This window comes from Mirounga leonina, unplaced genomic scaffold (assembly GCF_011800145.1).
Source record: "Mirounga leonina isolate KUSES-001 unplaced genomic scaffold, KU_Mleo_1.0 Mir_125, whole genome shotgun sequence".
Classification (NCBI taxonomy): domain Eukaryota; kingdom Metazoa; phylum Chordata; class Mammalia; order Carnivora; family Phocidae; genus Mirounga; species Mirounga leonina.
The window spans coordinates 29,283,830-29,304,069 of NW_023270305.1; the positions used below are offsets into that span (position 1 = coordinate 29,283,830).

The window sequence follows — 20,240 nt, forward strand, 5'->3', positions numbered from 1 at the left end:
TGCAATGGTAAATTTTAAATTTGCATTTTATTTCCCTAATGTCAAATTTTTTGAAAAGATTTCATTTATTTATTTGACAGAGAGAGACACAGCGAGAGAGGGAACACAAGTAGAGGGAGTGGGAGAGGGAGAAGCAGGCTTCCCACTGAGCAGGGAGCCCAATGCGGGGCTCGATCCCAGGACGCTGGGATCATGACCTGAGCCAAAGGCAGATGCTTAATGACTGAGCCAACCAGGCGCCCCAGTAATGTCAAATTTTAAATTAGATTTAGGAAAGGTTTTAGTGGGGAGCCTGGGTGGCTCAGTCGGGTAAGCATCTGATTCGGCTTAGGTCATGATCTTGGGGTCCTGGGATCAAGCCCCATGTTGGGTTCCCTGCTCAGTGAGGAGCCTGCTTCTCCCTCTGCCTCTGCCCCTCCCCACTGCTTGTGCTCTCTCTCTCAAATAAATTAATAAAATCTTTAAAAAGAAAAAAGACAAGATTTTAGCATTTTTTTTCTTGTGCTTATAGACCAATCATATATCATTGTATTTCATTGTATCATTTCAGGTCGTTGGCCTATTCTCATAAAAATCTTAGAATCAGCTTGACAGCTTTTGCAAAAGAGTCTGTTGTGATTTTGTTTGCAATTGTATTGAATTTACAGATCAGTTTATGGGGAGATCACATCTTAATAATATTGAGACTTCCAATCCAAGAACACACTCTGTCCATTTATTTAGCTCTTCTTTAATTTCTCTCAGCAATTTTTTATAGTTCTTGATGTAGAGATATTGTATGTCACTTGTTAAAGTTATTTGTAAATACTTTATGTTGTTGATGCTGGTAAATATCACATTTGAATTCATTTCCCAATTGTTAACTATTAGTATATAGGAAATAAGTGGATTTTTGTATGTTGATCTCACATCCTGCAACCTTATTAAATTAATGTATTAGTTCTAAGAGGGTTTTGTTGTTGTTGTTTTGTAGATTCCTTAGATATTTTATGTAGACAATGTCACCTGCAAATAGAGACAGTTTTACTTCTACCCGTCCAGTCTTGCCTTTTTATCTCGGTCCCTTTCCTTATTTTACTGGCCAAGACTCTAGCGCAATGCTGAATTAAAGTAGGAAGAGTTCATGTCTCTGCCCCAATCACCAACTATGACATAAACTGGGTTTTGGTCAGTGCCCTTCATTTGGTTGAAGAAGTTTCCTTCTATTCTCAGTTTGCCAAAAATTTTATTTTTTTTAATCATATGATCATCTAGTTTTTCTCCATTATTCTCCTAATACAGCAAATTACATTGATTTGATTTTCAAATGCTAAACCAGTGTTGCGTTCCTGGGACAAACTCCACTTGGTCATGATATATTGTGGTGGATTCGATTTGCTAATATTTAGTTAAAGATTTTTGCATTTACATTTATTCTATTTCACTGCCAGACTAGGGTCATACCAACCAGGTGTACTGCAATTCACTTCTGATACTGACTACCCAGTCTACCCCAAGGCTCACTTCAGATGCCAACCACAAGTCTCAGGGTGGGGGGAGTCCCCAGACCACCTGCATTTCTTACTGACTGGCTATAAATTTGGAGGTTCCCATGAACCCCTCTAGTTTGATAATTTGCTAGAACAACTCACAGAACTCAGGAAAGTGCTATGCTTAACAATTACAGTTTTATTACACGGGGTATACCTCAGGTGATATCTGGGAGGGTCCTGCATACAGAGCTTCCATGCCCGCTCCTCTTGAATCAGGGTGTATCACCCTCCTGCCACATCCAGGAAAAGGACACTCTACTGAGTTTTGGGGTGCAGATTTTTTACTGAAGTTTCCTTGCATAGGCATAACTGATGAAATCATTGGCCATGTGATTAAACACAATCTCCAGACCCTTCAACTCTCTCATCACATGGCTGGTCGTTCTGGTGATCAGTCTTCATCCTGAGGTTTTCTAGGGGCCCATTCTGAGTCACCTCATTAGTCTAACAAAGCTACTCCTGTCACTCAGGCAATTATAAGGGACAAAAGCTAAATTCTTTATTGTACAACAATGCTCATGAGGGCAGTGGTCTATAATTTTGTTTTCAGAATGTCAGTTTTTGGTATTAGGGTATTGTCCTCAAATACTAGTTAGGAAGTATCCCTACCTCCTCTATTTTCTGAAAGAGTTTAGTAACATTGGTGTTATTTTGAAAAGACATGCATAAAGTTCAGTGGGAGCTGCAATATAGTGTTTGGGACAATATTTCTGGTAATGCAGTTTGCATTACTATTTCTGATGAAGGTTAACATGTTGATTAATGTTGAGTTTGAAGCTAACTGAAATCCTCGGATCTTTTTTCTCATCAATTACTGCAAAGCCAAAGCTCTCCTGCTTCTTGTATATTTAATTATTTTTGGAAGTTCAGCCTACCATTTATCCTTATAAAAATTTAAAATATCGTCCCAGCCCACAGAGGCCGTTCGGAACCTCGATCCTCTCCTTCAATTAACAAAACACTCCCCCCACCTCGCGCTTTGTGCTGCCTTTTGTGTTTCATCCAAGTTGCTGATGAAAATCTAGATTCCATTCTAACTGAGGGCAGAGTCCAGTGGCCTGTTGATAAAGGCAGACTCTGAGTTGACCTCAGCTCATTAAATCAACTTTCTTGGCTACTGTTCAACCATTAGTAAATCTGCTTGCTTTTATTTTCCCTCCATTTATTTCTCTTTCTTATCTTCTGAGATATTATTACTACATCGGGCTAGTAACTATCACAGAAAGCCTGGAAATCAGCTTGAAATTTATTTCAAAATCAAACCTGACTTCTGGGTGAGCCGAATGACTAGATGTGACTGTTTCCTGCATTCTTACAGGCACCAGTTTGATAGCCCTCTCTCTCTCTTTTTTTTTTAAGATTTTATTTATTTATTTGAGAGAGGGAGACAGAGATAGCAACAGAGAGCAGGAGTGGGGAGGAGAAGGAGAAGCAGGCTCCCCACTGAGCAGGGAGCCCAACGTGGGGCTCAAAACCAGGACCTGGGGATCATGACCTGAGCCGAAGGTAGATGCTTAACCGACTGAGCCACCCAGGCGCCCCTGATAGCCCTCTCTTACGTTTTATGGTGGATTTCTCTCTCAATGATTCTGTACTACCAGGATCAGTGTCATTTTTCTTTATGAAAATAGGGACAGGGTCGCCTGGGTGGCTTAGTCAGTTAAGCGTCTGCCTTCACCTCAGGTCATGATCCCAGGGTCCTGGGATCAAGCCCCACATCGGGCTCCCTGCTCAGTGGGGAGTCTGCTTCTCCCTCTCCCTCCCCTTGCTCATGCTCTCTCTCTCTCTCTCATTCACTCTCTCTCAAATAAATAAAATCTTTTTTAAAAAAGAAAAGAAAATAGGGACAATCTGTCAATCTCTGTTCATCTGAAACTTTTCCTCTACTGCATGTTATCTTAGAAGGTGAAAGTGTGTTTCTGTGATAAGATTTACAAATTCTTTTTTTTTTTAAAGATTTTATTTATTCATTTGAGAGACAATGAGATAGAGAGAGAGCATGAGAGGGGGGAAGGTCAGAGGGAGAAGCAGACTCCCTGTGGAGCAGGGAGCCCGATGCGGGACTCAATCCCGGGACTCCAGGATCATGACCTGAGCCAAAGGCAGTCGCCCAACCAACTGAGCCACCCAGGCGCCCTACAAATTCTTTTAATACCCACGGCTGTGTATAATTTGTCTCAGCTTGGAGACCTGATTTATTTCTAAATGGTGATATACTCTCACAACCACAATCTATTTTGGGTTGCAAGTTCATTACAATTTTTATTTTACTTTTTTTAATTTGAAGGCTTTTTTTTCCTTTGCTAGAGAAGATAGAAGTAAAATAGAAATAGAGCAGTTTATAGCCTAATAATGTGTTTTTTGTTTATTTATGCATTTGAGAGAGAGAGAGAGAAAAAGTGCAGCGCAAGCCAGGGGTGGGGGTGCAGAGGAAGAGAGAAAGAGAGAATCTCAAGCAGATTCCACACTGAGTGTGGAGCCGGATGTGGGGCTCAATCTCATGACCCTAAGATCATGACCTGAGCCGAAATCAAGAGTTGGACACAACTGACTGAGCCACCCAGGCGCCCCCCCAATAGTGTGTTTTTTAAAACAACCTTTATTGTGATGACAGTTACACAAAGCTGCATATGTTAACTTACGTAGAGCTATATGCATGCATGTGTGCACGTGTGTGCACACACACACACACAAATGAGTGCATGTATAATTGGTAAAATCTGAATAAGCTCTGTGGATAGTACCAATGTCAGTCTCCTGGCTAGGAAATTGACAATGTGCTATAGTGTTTTGACAGTGTGCTATGGTTATGTAAAACGTTAACATTGGGGAGGTAGGGTGAAGGATACACCAAACTTCCCTGTATGTTTCTTTACATCTTTCTGTGAATCCGTAATTATTTCAAAATAAAAAGATTTTAGGGGGCCCAGGTCATGAGGCTAAGCGTGGAGCCTGCTCAAGATTCTCTCCCTTTCCCTCTGCCTCTGCCCCATTCTCTTAAAAAAAAACAAAAAATGGGGCGCCTGGGTGGCTCAGTTGGTTAAGCGACTGCCTTCGGCTCAGGTCATGATCCTGGAGTCCCGGGATCAAGTCCCGCATCGGGCTCCCTGCTCAGCAGGGAGTCTGCTTCTCCCTCTCCCACTCCCCGTTTGTGTTCCCTCTCTTGCTGTGTCTTTCTCTGTCAAATAAATAAATAAAATCTTAAAAAAACACAAAAAACAAAAACAAAAAATGGTTTTTTAACTTTATTTTACATAATTATTAAATGACTTTATGTCTAAAATGTAGAAAACTCAGAAAAAGTATTTTTACATCTTATTATACATGTATACAATTATGATGAAAACACAGATTTGATTCCATTTAAACCTCTTCTGTAAATGTATATGCTTGGGTATATATAATGATTTTCCTTCAAATTAGAATGATAATGCACATGCAGACTAATTTCAGCCTTTTTAATTCTTTAATTTTTTTAAAGATTTTTATTTATTTATTTATTTGAGAGAGAAAGAGGGAGAGTGCGTGAGCAAGCGCCACCAAGGGGAGGGGCAGAGGGAGAGGGAGAGAGAGAATCTCAGGCAGACTCCACGCTGAGTGCAGAGCCTGACACAGGGCTCCATCTCCCAACCCTGAGGTCATGACCCGAGCTGAAATCAAGGGTCAGTCACTTAACTAGCTGGGCCACCCAGGGGCCCCGATTTCAGCCTTTTTATTACACAAATAATACGTGAACACATTTTCATTGTAAAACATTCAAACCATAGCAACATACCAAAGCAAAATGGGCAAGTCTCCCTTGAATCTCCACACGTTCACTCCCTACATAGTTGTCACTTACAGTGTGATGACACACAATGTGAGCCACTGGTTCACTTCCTTCAAGGCCCTTCTCCTTTAAATATACTCACATATGTACATATACACATAGATGGCCAAGACATGTAGATCTTCCCATACAGGTACTTGTGGGCCTCTCATTGTTTATGATAATCGCCCCATTGCATGAATGGACCGTAATATATTTAACCACCCCCTTGCTGATGAGCATGTAGGTGGTTTTATTTTGGTGGTTGTTGTTACTTACGTAGACATCTTTGTACCTGTATGTATTTCTTTTCTGAAAACCTTTCAGGACACCCTGTCCTTGTCTGTGTATCCACAGTGCCTCTTCCATAATGCTTGTACTTCCCCACCACATGAAAGCACAACAATCTACTGTCTCCCTACCCTGAATTATTGATCAGTGTGATTATTACATATTAGTTATTAATTACCTTAGCCCTATCACCCAGCACAGTGCCTGGCACATCAGAACTGTGTGAATGAATGAATGAACTACTGAATAAACAAATGAATTATAAACAGATCCTGAGTCAGAGGTCCCTTCACTGGGACAAAGGAACACAGTGAGAGTGAAGTAACTTGTATTTGCATAATTGCTTTTGCATTTAAACTCCTTATCTCTTCTCATTTATAGAAATATAAATAAAACCAGTTCTATGAAATTAACAGAGCAGTTTTTTTACACCCATTTTGTAGACGGAGGGCTTAAAGAAGTCCATGGAGAAAGGGCCAACAGTGCAAGCTTCTGACACACCAAGTTAGATCAAGTCAGCTATCTGTGGACTATTCCCAAGCACCTGAATTTTGTAATATTGTAAAAGAACCATAAAACATTATTCTTATTTACATCTGTGTTTAATTTTGAGGATGCATTAGTGATACCTGAGCCCACCTCAGAAGTTCACGGTTGAGGAACTAGGTGCCATTCTGACTGGAAATGCCAGGGGCTGGGTTTATGCTTTACCTGCTGATGCAAACCTGGGAGTGTTTGCAAGGAGAGGCCATCCTGTCTTGAAATTAACCCTGAAGTAAACTTTTCCGAGGTCAATTCTACCAAGAGAGTGCTAAGTAGGGAAGTGGTTTGAAGAGTCCTGATGGTTGACACTTGCATTGAGCAAGCATGTTTATGAACAGGAAGGCCATATGTTTTTTTTCTCTTGATACCAGTTGGGTTTTTTGTCCTTCTGTGATGTAAAAGCTGTCTTTAAGAGACATGAGCAAAGCAGTACTTTGTCTAAAGGGCATTATTCTGAGTCAACAAAGCCAATCTCAAAGGTTACATGCTGTGTGATTCCATTTATATAACATTCTCAAAATGACAAAGTTATGATGATTAATCAGGGGTTAGCTTGGGTAGGATGTTCCTAAAATATGAGGGAGCTTTTTTTTTTTTTTTGGTGCTGAAGTAGTACAAATCTTACCTGAAATAAAATTTCATAGAGCTATACACCCCCCCACACACACACCCCAAAAAATAAAACAGAACAAAAATTGGCAAAAATCTGAATGTGGTCTCTATTTGAGTTAATAGTATTATAGTGACGTCACTTTCTTGTTTGGTTATTATACTATGATTATGTAGGATCTTATCATTAAGGGAAGCTGGTGAAGGGTATACAAGAACTCTGTACTATTTCTGTAATTTCTTGTAAATTGAAAATTATTCCAAAACAAAATTTTGTTTTTATTTTTTAAAAGATTTTATTTATGTATTTATTTATTTATTTATTTATTTATTTATTTGAGAGAGAGAGAGAGAGCATGAGCTGAGGGAGGAGCAGAGGGAGAGGGACAAGCAGACTCCATGCTGAGCACAGAGCCCAACACGGAGCCTGATCCCACCACCCCGAGATCATGACCTGAGCCAAAATCAAGAGTCAGAAACTCAACAGACTGAGCCACCCTATGCCCCACGAAGTTTTGTTTTTATTTTTTATTTTTTTAAAGATTCTATTTATTTGTCAGAGAGAGAGAGAGCACAAGCAGGGTGAGCGGCAGGCAGAGGGAGAAGCAGGCTCCCCGCGGAGCAAGGAGCCTGATGTGGGACTTGATCCCAGGACCCTGGGTTCATGACCCCAGCCGAAGGCAGATGCTTAACCAACTGAGCCACCCAGGTGTCCCAAAGTTCTGTTTTTAAAAAGCACTTTGTTTTGGGCAAAACCAAATCGCAAAATAAAGAACAGAACTGCAAGAGGTTTTGCTATATGGTATTTAATGGTGGAACACATTGTAGGTTAGTGGTTGGGATCCCTAGCTAGGACATACGCAGTAATACTACTTCACTATCGTGTGTCCCTAGGCAAGTTACTCAACTTCCTTGTATAAAAGAGGGATAATAACCATGTCTACCTCATAGAACATTTATGAGGATTCAGTGAAATAATGAGTGTAAGGCCCTTGGTACAGGAGCAACCCGCAGGAATAACTCAAGTGTTTCTTATAAAATTTTTGTCTTATTTTTATATGCAATAGTTACTATCTCATCGTCAGTTTTGAGCTATCTTTCTATCAAGAGTGGTGGACTTACGCTGATCTTTCTGGTTTTTATATTTTTAAGATTTTATTTATTTGAGAGAGAGTGTGTGAGTATGTATGCGTGTGCATTCATGCATGTGAAAGCAGGGGTGGGAACAGAGGAAGAGGGAGAGAGAGAATCTCAAGCAGGCTCCGTGCTGAGTGCAGAGCCCAACGTGGGGCTCAATCCCACAGACCTGAGATCATGACCTGAGCCATCCAGGCACCCCTGGTTTTTATTTTTTAAAAATACTCATTTATTTTTTAAATCCACATTTAGAAAATATCTAAGCTAGCTTTATGTTTTAGTTAGTTGGATAGAGTTAATAATACTCATTGTAATAACAACAGTAACAATAACTAGAATTGATATAAGTCAGTTCATCATTTTCACAGTGCTTTCTCTAAGGACTGACTTTGAACTTCATAGTAAGCTGTGATATAATTAGGCATTTTTAATACGCATTTTCAGATCAGGAAAAAATTTGGAGCTAGTAAGGGACCTACTTGCTTAAGGTTTAGTCTTCATGTGGCCCCTGCAACGATCCTGATAAAACACAAGTTAGATCATGTCAGTCTTCTGCTCAAAGCTCCAGGTGTCCCATCCTAGAACCCCCCACTCCCCACAACATTAGCCTATTCCCTCACTCAGAGTCATTCATTGGAGGACATTTCTCTGAGCCTCTGACCTGAATATTTGAAATCACAGCCCACTTTCCCACCCACCCGCGGCCCTCTCTGATCTTTTTGTATTTTCCCATTCCATTAATCACCTTCTGATAGAGCATGAAGCTTACTTATTTATCAAGGTTATTCTTTCTCACCCACTTCTCTCTGTAAGAATGTGAGCTCTGTAGGGGCAGGGATCTCTTTTATTCATGGATATACCCCAAGTGCCTGGGAAAATGTCTGACACGTAGTAAGTACTCAGTAAATATGTATTGAGGGAATGAATTCAGGGCAGAGAGTATGTTCCAAGTTAATAAGCAACTTCCTTTATGCAGAATGTGCTTCCATTGCTTTGCCTCTTTTGCTCTAAGGGAAAAAAAAAAAAAATGAAAGGTTGCTTATCCAGAACTCAACAAATTGGCCCAACTGGTGCTCTTAGAAGTTGCTTTCTTAGCAATTCTGATTGTCCTTCCCTCAAGGGAACATCCTGTTTCCAAATGTTCTTTAAAATATCTTTCAGACCTTGTGTCAGAGGCTGTCTTTTTTTAAACCAGCAGACCAAGCAAGAGGGGCATGAACATCAGGAGTTAGGTGAGATGTGACAGAGTAAGGGGGGGTTCCCATTGGAGGAGGACAGGGCTCAGAAAGACAGGAGGCTCCGGTGCCATGGTCACTCGGGAGAATGTGGGTAGTAGGGTGTGGACTTAAGGGGGTGGATGATTTTTTTTCCCCTGGAAAGCCACAAGGGCTCACGCTATAAAACTTCAAGGTCTATTCCAGTCTGGTGATTGTTCACCCAGACAGAGAAGAGGAAGGTGAGAGGCAACAGTCTTTCCCAGCACACACTAGTTGCTATATCCAACCCAGGCTCTTATATGAGCCTCTAGCTGGGAAGCTACTGCCATTAAACAAAGGAAGTATGTATAACTGAATACATTAAGCAAAGAAGACTGTATTTTGTCTTAAGTTTTGGCCCACCTACTTTAGGAGAAAGTTAACTTTGGTTTGAACCAGTTTCCACTTCTCGCTATTGGCGTCTCTTTGGCCTGTGGGCATTAACCACCTCAGCTCATGGGAAGAACTGATATAATAGGTGGTTTAGCTACTTCTGGACAATTCTATACTAATGTGGATGTCTTGTGCCAGAGAATGTGCTAGAGATTGTTTTCCTGACTTTGTGTGCACTTTGAAAAGAAACACAGAAAGGAAAAGCGACTTCCCACTTAACCTAACATAGTGTTCCTGATACGCAGTTTCACTTTCAGCATTGATAAACCTCGCAGCTCTGAAGAACAGTGGGCCCCAGTTGTCTTACTTAGGGATCTATAGCTGGTCAACCGATCTCAGAAAATGAATCCATCCTCTTGTTTTTTTCCGCTTCTGGCCAGCTTGGAATGTGATCTGTATCTTGTACTCGAGTGTTTCCCAAGAGTTTTGACAAGAGTCCCTGAAGTCAAATAACTGTGTTTAGCTCAACTATATAAAAAATATAAATTGCATAGCAACTCTGTATTTTCTTATTGAGCCAAAGCCAATTTTTCTAAATATACACAAAGTTGTGCCCATTCATGGAGCCTGGTGAAATGGGCGTCTCATTTGAGAGCTTATGACCTGGAAGGTTAAAGGTGATTCTTGAGCATGAAAAGCAAAGCATCACATAATGTGACATAATGGTCGGCAGCATGGGTGCCAGGCAGTGGCTTAGAGGGATGAGGTCTTTTTTTTTTTTTTTTAAGATTTTATTTATTTATTTATTTGAGAGAGAGAGAGAAACAGCACGAGAGGGGAGAGGGTCAGAGGGAGAAGCAGGCTCCCCGCTGAGCAGGGAGCCTGATGTGGGACTCGATCCCAGGACTCCGGGACCATGACCTGAGCCGAAGGCAGTCGCCCAACCAACTGAGCCACCCAGGCGCCCGAGGGATGAGGTCTTGATCCTCATCTGGGATGTGTCCGTCTTCTTTTGTAAAGTAAATGCCTGACAAAGTGCCCAAAGTCCAAATCTCTCCCTCACTTTGCAAAAGAAGAAAGACCTCTCCCTGACTTATCTGGAGTCACTACAGGGCATCAGTTCTCAAATGCTTTGGTCTCAAGATCCCTTTACAGACTTAATTATTGAGAACCAAAGAGGTTTTGTTTCTGTGAGTTCTACCTGTTGATAAGTACTGAATTAGAAACTAAAGCAAAACTTTTAGAGCATAAAATATATAAGCACGTACTCCGTTACCTGATAAAACTAATGACATCATCACACAACATACAGCCTCTGGAAAATTCTTCTGGAATATTCCGTCACATGTTCCTGAGAGAATGAAAGTGGAAAGGACAAATAACATCTTATCATTATTATTAGTGTTATTATTATTATGACAGAAATAGTTTTCATCATTAGGCCTCCTAAAAGGGCCTCTGGGATGCCCAGGAGTCTCTAGACCACACTTCGAGAGTGGCTGCTATAGTGCATTGACTCAAGGTTAAGAAATTTCCAGATCACAACATAGAAAATTCCAAATTTTGTTCAGTGAAGAAGTTGCCCTTCCAGTAAAATTTTACTGTTTATGTTTAAGAATTGTATACATTGTCAGGGCACCTGAGTGGCTCATTCGGTTAAGCATCCAACTCTTGATCTTGGCTTAGGTCTCGATCTCAGGGTCATGTGTTCAAGCCCCACATTGGGCTCCACATGGAGCCTACTTAAAAAAAAAAAAAAAAAGAATTATATTTATATATATATATATATATATATATATAGTTGTGCCCTAATAAGAGTTGTGAGGATAATCAATCTAGAAGAATTTTTTTTTTCCAATTTCAACGTATATGTGTATTTTCTTTGCCAAAAGTGTTGTAGGGTGATTAGTCATGACTTCCAAACCCACATACTTAGGCCATTTGGATAAAATTCTGCAGGGGAAGTAGAAAGCCATGATAGAAAACTTCTGGCTCCTGGGAGAAAATTGTTTCAGTGGGTGATGCTGGGTCTCCCATCCTGGTCATGGCTGGGCTACATAGATGCCTTTAAAGGAATTTTGCTTTAAAATGTCAGAGTACCTGAAATTGTATTCTTTGTAGCTGTTTAAGTTATAAAAAATTTAAGATGCAAACCTCAAAATGTATGAGAGACTTCATATATTTTTCAAAGTTATTTGGGAGGAATACAAGCAGAAGATATAATGACCCCTGAGGCAGGGTATTCAGGGATGTCCTTTTATAGATGTGGCTAATGGGTTTGAGATAAATATTCCTCTTCAGTGAAATATTTTTTTGTAAACCATCACACAAACTATTAGCAGTTCCATCTGCCACTCAAAAGGGAGTGACCAAAAATGTAACATGATGGCTTCTACCTGAAATTTTAGTTTCTTAGCTCTTGGAAGTGTCAAGAGAATCTAAGCCATTTGATTAGGATTTTCCTCCAGTCTGAGGGAAATACTCTTCACCTCAGAAAATGAAAATACCTGAAGTATCTGTCCTATTCTGACAAAACATTCTTTTAGAGAAGTAAAAAAGTCACCAAAGAATTGTAGGACAGAGATACACAGGTTCGTTTTTTTCTTGAGAGACCGTGTCTAGTCAGCAGAACTCAGGCGCATGGGCTAACTTCCATCTGGATGGAAAAGAACAAAACCCCACCAGCACTGATTTTTCTGTGCACTTCTAACCCTCAAGAGAAGAGCCAACATAAAAGGGATCAGGTTCACATTTCTTCCTAGAACTTCTCCCAGGCACAGTTCCCTGGCCACTTGGCCCAGCCTTGGGCTGGCCTTCCCTCAGCATCTTGTTCCTCCTTGATTTTTCAAATTTTTAATTACTGTTAGTGACAAGCTTTGAATTTTAAAATTATCAGATGGAGAATTACCTATACAAGTAAAAGGATAGAAGATAACAAAGTAAGGTTTTCAGGCAAGAAGCAAATGGAGGTCTATTTTCAAGAATTTTTTCTTTCTCTAGTTCATGATGTGAACTGTGCCAGAGGACACCTTTGTGTGCCAGAGACAGAGAAGTTTCCAGATTCTACCAGATGTATAATATATATGGCTGTGCTTTTAAAAAAACAAGAACAAAACAAAACAAAAAACACCCGTTTTTAAATTTTAGAATAGTTTTAGATTTTAGAAATCATGGAGATAATACAGTTTTCCCATAAACCCCACTTGCACGTTCTTCCATTATTAACATCTCACATTAGTGTGATGTATTTGTTATAATTAATGAACCAATGAACATTATTATTAACTCAAGTCTCTACTTTATTCAGATTTCCTTAGTTTTTACCTAATACCCTTGTATGATTCAATGAGTTCACCCAGGATTTAGTTGTCTTGTCTCCTTAGGCTCCTCTTGGTTGTAACAATTTCTCAAACTTTCCTTGTTTTTAATGGTCTTGACGGTTTTGAGGAATACTGGTCAGGTTTCTTGTAAAATGTCTCACCGTTTGGACTGTCTGATATTTTCCTCCTGATTAGACTTGGGTTGTATGTTTTTGGGAGGAAGACTACAGAGGGGAAGTGCCATTTTCATTACATCATATCAAGGATACATTCTGTCAACGTGACTTAGTGGTGTTGACCTTGGTCATGTGGCCAAGGTAGTGTTTATCGTTTTCTCTACTCTGAAGTTTAAAAAAAATAAAATAAAATTTTGCTTTGATTTCCTTTTCATACTGTCCTCTTTGGAAGGAAGTCACTATGTGCAGCCCACGTTTAAGGGGTTGGGAGTTATGGTCCTCCCCCTTGAGAATCCACATAAATTATTTGGAACTCTTCTGCATGGGAGACTTGTTTGTTCCTCCCCATTATTTAATCATGTATTTACATCAGTATAGGCTTGTGAATACTTATTTTATACTTTGGGTTACAATTCAATGCTACTTCATTTATTTTCATGTAAACCATTCCAGCTTTGGCTATTAGGAGGAGTTCTTCCAGTTGGCTTCTATGTCTCTGTCATTCCCCCATCACTCTGTGTGTGTGTGTCTGTGTGTGTCTGTGTGTGTGTGTGTTGCATGGCGTTTGTGCTCATCTTATCTGTTTCCTGCTCCAATCTGAGCATCAGCCATTTCTCTAAGGTGTTCTATTGGCAAATAGTATTAGAGACCAGTATCTGGATTACCTCTCCTCCTTTCTATTTAAAATTAATAAGTCAACTAGTTTTTTTCATTTCTAAGATGTCTTCAAACCTCTGAAATGGTAGAATTTTTCTTCATTCAGCACTAGTGTCTTCTCTTCAAGTAATAATAATATCTTGTGCTTACGTAATAATTCTTTATGAACTAATTTTTACTATTAAAAAAGGATTCATTACAACAGATCATCTGAGGTTTTTAAGCGCTGTGACTTTTATCCTGCTATGTCTGGTATCCTGAAATGTCACTAGTATGTGATGTAGTATGTACTGTGTGGCTAAGCGGCAGGGGATTGTCCAGATGAGCCTCAGAAAGCAGTGTTCTTGATATCGGGGCCAGCGATTCCTATACCCTCTTGCAGAAATTTTTTTTTTTTTAAGATTTTTTTTTTTTTCAGTAGGGAGAGAGAGAGAAGCACAAGCAGGGGGAGTGGCAGGCAGAGGGAGAAGCAGGCTCCTCGCTGAGCAGGCACCCCTATGTGGGACTCAGTCCCAGGACCCTGAGATCATGACCTGAGCCAAAGGCAGACGCTTACCCGACTGAGCCACCCAGGCGTCCCCCCTCTTGCAGAAATTTAAGTCTAAATGTTACTGCTTTTGTTACCTAACATCTCACCATCTGGGAAAAATAAAGCACTTAAATGAAGAACAGCTGTATCTTAGGCCCATGATTGACTTGTTCCCAGTAGCTAGGATTTAATCCCAAGTTTGTTTTTCAGCCACCAGCATAGTTTTAAAATTAACTTTGCATTTATGGCTTGAGGCAATGAACCAAAAAGTGAAAGAATGCTAAGACAACCGTAGGATTCTGGTGAACTGCAGCCTGTTTCTCTGTGAGCCTGGTCTCACGAGTCCCCTTCTATTTCCAGGTCTGACCGAGACAGCAGTCTTCAGTTGTGAGGCCCACAATGACAAAGGGCTGACCGTGTCCAAGGGTGTGCAGATCAACATCAAAGGTAAGCACCAGGGCCAAGCCTCGAGCATGTTCTGGGAGCTGGTCAGGGGACACAGCATGAGCTCTGCAGCCAGCTACCTGGGTTTGAGCCCTGTCTTCCCCCACTGACTTTCTTTGTGACCTTGGACAAGTCACTTAACCTCCCTAGCTTCAGTATAAAATAGGGATAATTACAGAATCTACATAATTTTGAGGCTTATATGAGATAATGACAGTAAAAACACTCAAAATGGTGTCTGGTGCATAAGTCTTTGATAAACGTTAACTCGTTTAGTTCTGCTTAGTCTGAGAAAATAGGCTGAGATGTCTACCCTCGATCTTCTTAGCTCCTGTTTTCACCTTTCCCTCCCCCACCTTGAACTAGTCCCCATTACCTGTTGAAGAGCCCCCAGGGGTGGGGGTGGCTTAGGGCATCGATCGAAGGAATGGGCTCTGACCTTACCAGGCAGCTGGGCCTGAAGCGAGTCCATCCCATTTCCACCCACCCCCCCGCCGAGAGGAGAGAGGGGAGAGCCGGGAGCTCCCATGCCTTTGCCTCCTAATCTCCCTATCGCCTCTGAGCTGGGATATAACATAATGGAAGACTTGTCTTTGAAGGTCCGCATGCTAGTGGAGACATTCCAATCCAATCATCTACCTCCTTCTCCCTTTGTGGGATCGAAGTTAGTTAAACCCGAAACGTGAAAGTAAATATACTGTCATTTTATCCCTTTTCAAATCATCTTTCTTAGCTTCTCTCAGAGAAACTCAAGCAAATTTTATGTTTTAGTATTTGTTCTTTTTTTTAAATATTTTATTTATTTATGTATTTATTTATTTGAGAGAGTGAGAGAGAGCATGAGTGGGGGGCGGTGGGCTGAGGGAATGGGAGAAGCAGACTCCCCGCTGAGCAGGGAGCCCAACTCAGGGCTCCATCCCAGGACCCCAAGATCATGACCTGAGCCAAAGGCAGATGTTTAACTAACTGAGCCACCCAGGCGCCCTATTTGTTCTTAATTTAAATATCGAGAAGCAAATATTGATTCCATATTCCTTTTGGTCTTAATCTTAGGGATACAGCACAAGGAGAAAGCAGAATGTGTTTAATAATGAGTTAAAAGTTAGGTAAGATACAGCAGGGGACTCAATTTACAAAGAAGTTATATTTTAAAAAGGTGCTGATGGGGGTGCCTGGGTGGCTCAGTCAGTTAAGCATCTGACTGGATCTCAGCTCAGGTTTTGATCTCAGGTTTGTGAGTTCAAGCCTCACATTGGGCTCCACACTGGGCATGGAGCCAACTTTTAAAAAGTAAATAAATAAAATAAAAAAATAAAAAGGTGCTGATGTTTCATTTCAGCAAATCAACTAGATGAAGGTGATGAGGCATTTTCTAAAAGTTCATTGGAAGAAAAAAAAGAGCAAACTGAAACTTACACCCAGAGGAAGTGTATAACTTCCTCACTATGAGTCTCATTATTACAATTTTCAAAAGATACGTTGGGAATTTCAGGAATTCATGAGTAGGCGTAAATTTATAAAGACTATTTTCATAAAGTGTAAACACCTTAAAATTTATTTATAAAATGAGAGACACTTTTTAAAATTTTATGCTCCACACAGAACTTAGCTTTTTTTTTTTTTTTTTTATCAGTCCTCTTTTGAAAACTTATGTTTTTGGTTTTCATTTCATTTATTTAAACATTTATGTCAACGCAACCAAGACTTCCTTCTTCTAATCTCTTATTAACTATAATATATGTGGCCAAATTATGATCTGGAAAGGCAGACATTTTAAGACAATTCTACAAGTGATCTATTTAGGGAAGTGAGTCGAACAAAATGCTGATTCTTTCCCACTCACCAAGCTGTGTGTCTACTAGTAAACAGAAACTCCTGAATATGGTACCTCACGCACTTCTCATGGTCCCAGCTCTCCTTCCCCCGGTCTTCTGCCCACCCTGTCATTGCTTCACCTCCTCCAGCACACCTCCCCCAACCCTCCTCCTTGTGTTACTTTTTTTTTTTTTTAAAGATTTTATTTATTTATTTGAGAGAGAGAGTGAGAGAGAGAAAGAGCACAAGAGGGGGGAGCGGGAGAGAGAGAAGCAGACTCCCCGCTGAGCAGGTAGCCCGACGCGGGACTCGATCCCGGGACTCCAGCATCATGACCTGAGCTGAAGGCAGTCGCCCAACCAACTGAGCCACCCAGGCGCCCTTGTGTTACCTTTTTAATCTTCCCCTCAGCCCCATGGAGCAGTGCTACTACCATCCCCACTATTAGAGGAAGGAACAGAGTTTAGAAAGGGCATTTGACTGTGGCCGGGGCCACACAGCCAGCCAGGCAGGAACCAGACTCCCCAGTCCCTGCTGGTGCTCACGCTGACGTGCTTGCTGCCTCCTGCAACCAGCCTCCAGGGTCCTACTGAGGGACACGCGCTCCGGGCTCAGACAGACCTGAGTTCTGGGCCCCGTTCTACTGCTTACGAGCTCTGTGATCTTCGGCAAGTTTTTACCTTCTCTGATCCTCAGTATCCTCATCCATAAATGAGGATCGTGAGGCCACCTCTGTGACAGGGTTCTGGTGATGATTAAACAAAGCGAAGTCCATAACGTCCTGGCCCATAGGAAGCACGCAAAAACAACAGTCATCATTTCTGCTTAGAAATGTGATTATGACTATTAATTAAGAATTAAAATTAGCCGGATGCCTCAGTGGCTCAGTCAGTTAAGCGTCTGCTTTCAGCTCAGGTTGTGATCCCAGGGTCCTGGGATTGAGCCCCCCATCGGGCTCCTTGCTCGCCGGGAAGCCTGCTTCTCCCTCTCCCACTCCCTCTGCTTGTGTTCCCTCTCTCGCTGTGTCTCTCTCTGTCAAATAAATAAAGATTTTATTTATTTATTTGAGAGAGAGAATGAGATAGAGAGCATGAGAGGGGGGAGGGTCAGAGGGAGAAGCAGACTCCCTGCTGAGCAGGGAGCCCGATGCAGGACTCGATCCTGGGACTCCAGGATCATGACCTGAGCCGAAGGCAGTCGCTTAACCAACTGAGCCACCCAGGCGCCCTAAATAAATAAAATCTTTAAAAAAAAAAAGAAAAGAAAATTAAAATTAGCATAAAGTAAGATCCTCAAACTTCAGATCCTTCTTAGATTTGAATTAAGATACCTAGCCATGTCCCACACGTGGCCAGGGTCATTGCACACCTTATGGTATTACTTGCCTCCACTCCCAGCAGATGCAATTGGCTCTTTTGCTTGAACTGACTCTCACCTGTTTCCTTGGCCTGGAAAGCTTCTCCCCGCTCCACCACGCACCCACACTCATGCCCCCATAGTACCCTTCTCTTCCTGGCGTGGGGCTCTCTCATCATCAGGTAATATGGGTCTCCCCTCCTCTCCAACCAAGAGCTGAACAAGAGTAGGGCCATGGCTCTTTGTCCTCATGCAGAGCGGCACCCAGCAACATGCCTGCATGCAGTAGGGTAGTGACCATGAGCTCAGGGAAGGGAATAGACGTCTCTACATCCTTTTCCAGCTAAGGCCTCACTTTATCAGTGGGCAGGAAAGCAGGTCTGTGCTCCACTCCTCTGGCCCAGGCAGAACCATCCTATCCCCGGAGACCTGTCTATAAGCTAATATGCTTAGTCTCGGCATAATGTGGCTTCTTTTTAAAACTTGGGTTGAATTTTCCTAATCTTAAGAAACAGAAACAGGCTTGATACTGCGTTTGGTGGCTGTGGCCACCTATGGTTTATAACTGTGTTTGTATGTGTGTCTTTGTTTTTGCGTAGCAATTCCCTCCCCGCCAACTGAAGTCAGTGTCTACAACGGCACCGCAAACAGCCTGCTTATCTCCTGGGTCCCAGGTTTTGATGGATACTCCCCGTTCCAGAATTGCAGCGTTCAGGTAAACCTGCAAGATGAAGAGGGAAGTGCTCTGAGCGCCTACCTGATTTTTCTTCCACCTGAGGATGGATGCGGAGGCCTTCAACACCTCTGTTCAGAAGTCCCTTGACCTCTTCCCCACTCAGTGTCCACCGCACATGCCCCATTTTATGGTGTTCTGCCCCGGGATGCTGCTTCCTTTCTGCTCATGGTCCAGGGCCCAACCAGAACGGAAACAGGTTTCTAGGATAGAACATCATGAGACCAGGGAGAATTAATTTTTAAGATATAAAAACACATCCCTAAATTAGGACTGCCTTGTGAGCAGGAGTTCGGGAAGCCAAGTACTCCTCAACCTGGCTCCTCCTGGGCTGGTGGCCATGAAGGACAGGCAAGCAGGAGATGGGTCATTTTTGCTGTCAAATGTAGCACCTTGGCCCCTGGCTCCCAGGCATTAGAGGCCTTGCAAAGTCTTTCCCCTTTTTAACCACTACCCAAAATTGGTATGAGATAATGCTGTAAGAAATACCGGCTAGCCATCCTAAAATGGTACCTTGCCGTGATGTAGGCTCTGCTTTGAGTGTTAATTTCATTAAAATGGAAAGTGTAGCTCACAATTATCTTACTTAAAACCCACACCAGAGGGGTGTCTGGGTGGCTCAGTCGGTTAAGCGTCTGCCTTCGGCTCAGGTCATGATCCCAGGGTCCTGGGATCGAGCCCCGCATCGGGCTCCCTGCTCTGTGGGGAGCCTGCTTCTCCTTCTCCCTCTGCCTGCTCTGCCTACTTGTGCTCTCTATCTCTCTGTCAAATAAATAAATAAAATCTTAAAAAAAACACCAAACCCACACCAGCACTGCAGGCTCAGAGTGCTCACAGAGCCCATAAAGTGGCAAACCCAGAAAGTTCTGATGCCAAAAGCAGTGCTCAGAACCATCTGCTCATCCATGTCTCAGAAGAGACATTGCTTGTGGGAGCAGGTAGTTGAACATGTGTGGATTATCCACTGAAAACATGAATGCATTCTGCCCTGTATGTTGTCATACAGTAGGGTCAGAAATTATTCTTAGTTTCATAAATGTCTGGTCTTACTAGCTGAAAACATGTTAACCTGACACTGCCATTCATGCCAGTTCAACTTGAAGCAGTGACTTCTAAAGAATATTATATGTTGACAACCAGATGTTTTTAATACCAAACAGAATTAGTTTCTCTGTTTTTATTACTTCCCACTCTTGTCTAACAGCTATTCCTTCTCTGGAACGTGAAAACATCCTATTATCCCCAAAATAGCCTCCAACCGCACCCCACCAACTCTAGCTTTGCTTAATTCTTGCCCAACTTTATTTGTAAACCTCCTAAGGGCTGGTAAGTGTTAGGAATTCTTATTGTGTCTACAAAGTCCTCACCAGGGATATCCTCTTTTTGGGGCAGCTTTTTCTGAGATATATTTCACAGACCATAATACTCACCCATTTAAAGTATATAGTGTTGGGGCATCTGGCTGGTTCAGTCAGAAGAGCATGCAACTCTTGATCTTGCGGTCGTGAATTTGAGCCCCACGTTGGGTGTAGAGATTATTTAAATAAATAAACTTTTAAAAATAAAGTGTATAATGCTTTTTGGTATGTTCACAGAGGTGTGCAACCATCACCATTGTCTAATCAAGTCAATACTCATATAAGCTATTGGTCTGTAGTTTTCTTGTGTTAGCTTTTTCTGGTCTCGGTATCAGGGTGATAC

General features: G+C 41.7%; 1 protein-coding gene across 2 annotated transcripts in view; it reads left to right on the top strand.

Moving 5' to 3' along the window:
• The window catches only part of MERTK (MER proto-oncogene, tyrosine kinase), a 106,556-nt gene that overhangs the window by 44,821 nt on the left and 41,495 nt on the right, over nucleotides 1-20,240 (top strand). For both annotated transcript variants that reach the window (XM_035001051.1, XM_035001052.1), the window contains exons 5-6: nucleotides 14,552-14,638; nucleotides 18,406-18,521. In XM_035001051.1, the coding sequence (XP_034856942.1) occupies nucleotides 14,552-14,638; nucleotides 18,406-18,521 (203 nt within the window). The remainder of the gene's footprint in view (nucleotides 1-14,551; nucleotides 14,639-18,405; nucleotides 18,522-20,240) is intronic.